General features: G+C 37.1%; 1 protein-coding gene across 4 annotated transcripts in view; it reads left to right on the top strand.

Moving 5' to 3' along the window:
* The first annotated feature begins 116 nt into the window (after positions 1-116).
* PHF14 (PHD finger protein 14) overlaps positions 117-6,037 on the top strand; it is a 147,320-nt gene continuing 141,399 nt past the window's right edge. For all 4 annotated transcript variants that reach the window (XM_026036245.1, XM_026036247.1, XM_026036248.1 and 1 more), the window contains exons 1-2: positions 117-152; positions 309-419. In XM_026036245.1, coding sequence (XP_025892030.1) covers position 152; positions 309-419 — 112 coding nt within the window. In that variant the 5' untranslated portion in view covers positions 117-151. The remainder of the gene's footprint in view (positions 153-308; positions 420-6,037) is intronic.

Raw genomic sequence — 6,037 nt, 5'->3', positions numbered from 1 at the left:
CAGGGGCGGCGGCGGGCGCGGGTCTGCATCCGGGTCGGCGCCGCCGCCGCGCTATTGTGCGGGGAAGGGGCGCCGGGGGGCGGCGCCCGCAGCGCCGCCGTCGCCGCCGTTACCGCCACTGCCGCCGTCGCCGCCGTCCTGCGCAGCCTCCAGTAAGTGCCCCCGAGCTGCTCTCCCCGCCCCTTCCCCGGGGAGCTCCCGCCCGCCCGCGCCTTGGGGCGCCCGCCGTGGCGGGGCAGCGGGGCCCCCCGTCCGGTTCCCGCGGGGCCCCTGGCACTAACGCGCCCCGCTTTGCTCCCCTCCCGCAGTGGATCGCAGCTCCAAGAGGAGGCAGGTGAAGCCCCTGGCGGCTTCGCTGCTGGAAGCGCTAGATTATGATAGCTCCGATGACAGTGATTTTAAGGTTGGAGATGCCTCGGGTAAGTATGTGCTCTCCTCAGAACTATCACATCTTTATGTCATTTGTTTGTTTTTTAGTAACAAAGCTTGTTCTCGGGCTGCTCGTTTAGTGTCATTTGGGAGGCTGTGTGTTTGGAATTTGAAAAATGGGGAATGGGTTAATGGAGATCCTTATACTAGAAACAGGAAACAACTGATTGGACCCAACATCGGTAGGACGCCCCAAGCGCAGCTAAAATCCTCCCTGCTGAGAGCTCCCAGCGAAGCCGTAGGTACTTCCAAAGCTGACGCCCAATCAAGTGTCAAACAAGTTTTGGCAGGAGCATGGAAGCACCTCCAGTGCTGTGTTCCTTAGCTATAAACATATCTTTTGAAATACTCTACACTGTTATTAAATTAAGAGTGTTCTACAGTCCTTTTTTTGTTAATTAAATCTTGTCAATAATTTATTGGGGACTTAAGAAGCTGTCTAATTTTTAAGGGTTGAATTCACTAACAGGGTGAAAATCTTATGTGGAAATACAATCTGCTCAGGCTTTTTATTATTTCTGCAGCAGTCAGRCTTAGGTTATCCGCTTAGATAACTGTACAGAGAGATGGGAACATCTCATACTAACAGCATGTCCTTCCTTTGAAGGGGTTTTGTTCTGTGCCTTTTTCCATGCTTGAGAATGCCTTTATCTGCAGTGAGCATCTACAGAAACTTGAAACAAGATCTTGAAGCGTAATGAATAATATTGGAGAGAGGAAAAAAGAGGGCAGGGCCACACTCATAAATAAACTACCCACTGGGTGTTCTGTGGTATGTGTTCAGGAAAATAAATGGAGGGATGCAATTTGCTTAACATGCAATAAAAGCATCATGACAACAGGTCAAATAACTTTGCTTTGTTATTACTGTACTGAGGACAAAGGTCTATGTTTTCATGTGAATGTAACTTTTAAAAATGTTTTGTCTCGTTTAAAGACTTTTTTTCCTCTAGCTCATCATATTAACTCATTTACAAATGTTTAATGCCCATTTCTTCAGTGCAGGTGCAAGATATGCTCTAATTTACCTTGCCTTTTTTTCCCAAGCTTAGACGTGTTCCCTTGGCTGCTCTGATAGAAGAAGGCTACAGACACTTGTGAGAGTAAAGCTGATGTCTTTATAAAAGTTGCTAAGGATTTGGGGAATTGTTTTGGTTGGGGGTAGGTGGGGAGGAATGACTCTTTCTTATGAGTTAAGGCCATTGCCTTTCTTAGAGAAAAAGATTGCTATAACAGGAAACAGTTTTTTAGTTGTCAGTATTGTGGAACAATAGTAAAGGCAGCATTTAAGAAAAGAATTGGAAATAGAATATATCAGATGGACACACAATACAGACCAATATATATTTTTATATATATTTATATTAGATGATAGTCATTAATAAACAAATTGGTAAATAAAACTTCTTGAGTCAACTGTGTCAGAATACAGCATTCCATTCTAACGAATCCTGTCTTTGACTTTTACACATAGTGGAACAATGTACTTTCTAAGAGTTTTCTAAGCTTAATTTCATTTTTTGGGAAAAATGCTGAATTTAATAAAATCCTGTTTCTACTTTTACACTGTTTTTCTGATTACTTTTCTGTGTTCATAGCTTTGTTCTGGCATTTCAGAACTTAGGTCTGTGACTTGTAGGAGAAGTTAATACTCTGTTTAATAAAATTTAAGATATAGTGAAAACAATTTGAAAGAGCAGCCAAATTTCACACTTTACACTATTGAAAGGTTTTCTTTAATTTGAAAAGTAGGAGTTGTGAAGGTTTGGAGAGTTTGAGGGAGGGAAGAAAGTTTTGTGAACATATTAAATTGAAAGAAAATTGCATTTTTATGGGTCATACTATTTACATAGTTGCAGGATGTTTGAAATAGAACATTTATACTAGTTTGAATGAATCTCATCTGGTATGTTCTGGAAATTGTTTGTACATATTCCATTCAGATTTGGACAGAAGAAGTAGTGAAAGAAAGGAACTCTGAAATGAACATATTTATTTCCAAATTATATGTGGGTGTACATATGTGAACAACTTACTAGACAACTTCTGGATTGTGAGTGATAGAGCATAGATTCTCCATTTGCTCACTATGAAATTCAACCTTCAAATCTGTAGTTGTTATTTCATTTTCTTTTTGCAGTGACCATGGAGGTTCTTCTATGTAAACRCTGTTGAAAATCATAGTCTGTATTAGAATATAGTATTTGTTTTGGATTTGGATTTTTTTTTTTTTTTTATTGGGGAAAAATGATTAGCGTGATGGAAGGAAGAAACAATCTTTCTATGTTGAAAGTGACCGTAAAGTGACTCATGTACTCAGAAAGGTTCTCTAAGTATGGTAGTACAACAGCTCTGCAGYGTATGTTTATTTAATACGCAAATGCACATAAAAATAGCAGTGTTTAAATCAAAAACCAAAGCACATCTTCAAATACTGACTTTAATGAATTCTGAAGTTGTTTACTCTGTGTTGATTATATTGCATCCATTTCCAGGGTCTGAATTGTAAATGCTAAGTAATAATAGATGATACTGTGAAAGTTTAACAGAATTGAATGCTGAACATTTCAGCTGTTGTGCATGCTCTTTTTTTCTGTCAGGTTTCTAGGAATACATGATGCAGTAAGGATTTGAGTAGTTGGAACTTAGTACTTTTAGTAAGCAATACTGGAATACTTAATACTTTTTTTTTTTGAAAAACCTCTCTGTATCCAGAGTCTTTGTACCTTAGTAGGTATTTTCTATTATTGAAAGTATTTCCAATTCTCTAACCTCCCAAACTCCCAGAAATCTCTGTGGTAGATACATTCTTTACTTGTAGCATACTTAGTTCCTTTTCATTTGAATTTATATCATGTAAGTAGGCTATTGCCTTTTCTATTTTAAAGATCTCATTTGTTACAATGTGTGTTCAGGGGAATTGATTTTAGAACTGTTATGTACTTGTAAATTTTCTGAATGCAACTAGTTTTCAGGCCTGTTACCTTTGCATAGATTATTTTAGTGTCAAATTAAGTATTTTTTTATGGCTTGCTTGTCACTATTGCTGCATAATATAAGGCAATAGTGCCCTATTTTAAAATACTGTTTCTTTTTTTTTTTTTATCAGCATCTTAACAGTTTTTTTTCCTATTGTCATATATAAACTTAGTGTGAGATCTGCTTAAAACAAAACAACTGCAAAGGCCCTTAGAAACCAGAATATGCAAATGTGACTTAAAATGAAGGTACTCTGCTATTCTGAATTGAAACTATTTAATCATATGTTTCACAATAAAAATCAGTTATTTGAAGTTTTGCTTTTGAATTAACTAGAGCATACTTTTTTCTTTTTTTTTTTTTTTAATTTAATGAGCACAGCCTGAGCAATACTGATGTAAAAACACAGCGTGCTGTTGTATTGCTATTCCCAGTAGGACTCCAAAGCAGAGATTTATTTATTATCTTATCTCTAATCAGTGAAGTCAGTCATTTTTGGCAGCTCATATACTAAAATTGAAATGATGCAGAGAAATTTAGTATGGTCCCTGAGCAAGGACTATGTTGTGAATTTAACGAGTGAAATTGCAATAGCTGTTCAATAGCAGCATAGCTAGGAATAATTGAATATGGTCGAATGCTAACTTGAAGAACTGAATTCTTCCACTGCTTCTGTTGCAGGTCTCCTAACATTATTTTTTTAGAGGCATTTGCAAATGACTTTTTTTGATGTTGCACATGGCGCCTTATTATACGTTACTCTCGCTACCGAGATCAATAGGAGCACATTTTAAAATGTACAGAATTATTGACCTCAGTGCATGTGTTAGGTATTCTTGGAAAAAAAAGCAGATGGTTTGATATAGAAATAAAAGATTCCACGTATCTTTATCTAATTTGTTTTGTCTCGGTGAAATAGATATTCCACTGTTTCTTTTTGTGGAGAATATTGCTATGCAATGTCTGAAGCACCAAAATACTTTGGCGTAGTAATGGGCACTGCTGAAATACTGATGAAGAAACTAGTTTCATTTTTGAGGGAGAACTTAAATCATGCATAGCATGTAGGATGATTCAATAGATACTGAAGGTAAGAGAAAATACCAAATAACTAATTATTAAGTGAATATTTTACATAGTCTGAATTCTTACAGTCATTTGATAGCTTGACTTTTCAACCCTAATACGTAGTTCTTCTGAGTATGAAGGGTCTTTTCCCTCTTTGAGGAAATGAGAAATGGAGATATTGTGCTCCGTGGGGTTATCTTCATTCGTGTAAGCGAGACCTTTACCTGTTCAGGTGCCACTTTGATTGASTCTCTGGAGTAGCTGTTTGGTGACTTCAGTCTATATTGTCTTGAGAAACAAAGAGCTTTCTGCTCTTCCATGTGTCCATTGCCATACGGGGAATACTGTTTCATCCTTTTATTCCAACATGCGAACAGGGTGGCTTTTGCAATGGAATGCCCTTAGTTTTATTTTATTTTATTTTATTTTATTTTATTTTATTTTATTTTATTTTATTTTATTTTATTTTATTTTATTTTATTTTATTTTATTTTATTTTATTTTNATTTTATTTTATTTTATTTTATTTTATTTTATTTTATTTTATTTTATTTTATTTTATTTTATTTTATTTTATTTTATTTTATTTTATTTTATTTTTTTCCCTGCAGTGATTCTTTATGTCTCTTTATCTCTTCTTAACAGCTTTTCCTTTACAGAGCCCCGGCTAGTTGATTCAGGGTCCTTCTACTTTGTCCATCAGTCTTGGGACAATAGGATTTTCATTGTCTCCTACTTCACTGCTTTCTTGTCCATTTCCCCATCTCTTTTATCTGTCCATCTCTTGTTTTTTCCTACTGCTGAAGAAAGTTCCTTTCAGCTTTATTAGCTCCATGGAGTGGTCTTCTACAAGCTGGTCACTTCTGAAGTCTAGACAGGCTTAGTGAGGATGAGATAGCTCAGGTCTTTCTTGAGGATATGCTCATTATGGTGGTTCGAAAACTTAACCGTCAAAAGTGAGTGATTTTTAACAAATTCATAGCATGTTCCAGACACATGCTCAGTCCTTTCGCAGATGTCAGTTGCCTTCTGTATGACATGAAACTTGAAGATATACCTGGAAATAAATGTGCTCTGTTTTAATATTAAATAATTCATATTTTCTTCTAGCTTTGCTTTCAAGAAGGGTAGAATTATTTGGATGGGAATTCAGTTGTATGGATTATTTGAACTGCAGCTTTGCTAAAGGAAATGATGTAGCATGTAATGCTTCATCCCAAATGAATGAAGTTCAATAACATTATAAATGGGTGACGACAGCACCTGAAACTGGGAAATAGCAAACAAATATAGGAAGTAGTGCTACCAACCCCATCTGTGTAGCAGCACTGTAAATCGAGGCAGTTGCTAGTGACTTCAGTCAAGACTGGCACCTTACTGTGCTGAGCACTTTTCAGACTTGAGTAGACATCTATTGACATCACAGAATATCACAGAATCACAGAATATTTAAGGTTGGAAGGGACCTCTACAGATCATCTAGTCCAACCTTCCTGCTCAAGCAGGCACACCTACAGCATGTGGCACAGGGTGGCATCCAGGCGGGTTTTGAAGACCTCCA

Source organism: Nothoprocta perdicaria, unplaced genomic scaffold (genome assembly GCF_003342845.1).
Source record: "Nothoprocta perdicaria isolate Ctin4 unplaced genomic scaffold, notPer1 scaffold_173, whole genome shotgun sequence".
Taxonomy (NCBI): Eukaryota; Metazoa; Chordata; class Aves; order Tinamiformes; family Tinamidae; genus Nothoprocta; species Nothoprocta perdicaria.
Note: the sequence above shows the minus strand (reverse complement) of the source record. Positions and strands in the feature narration are given on the sequence as shown.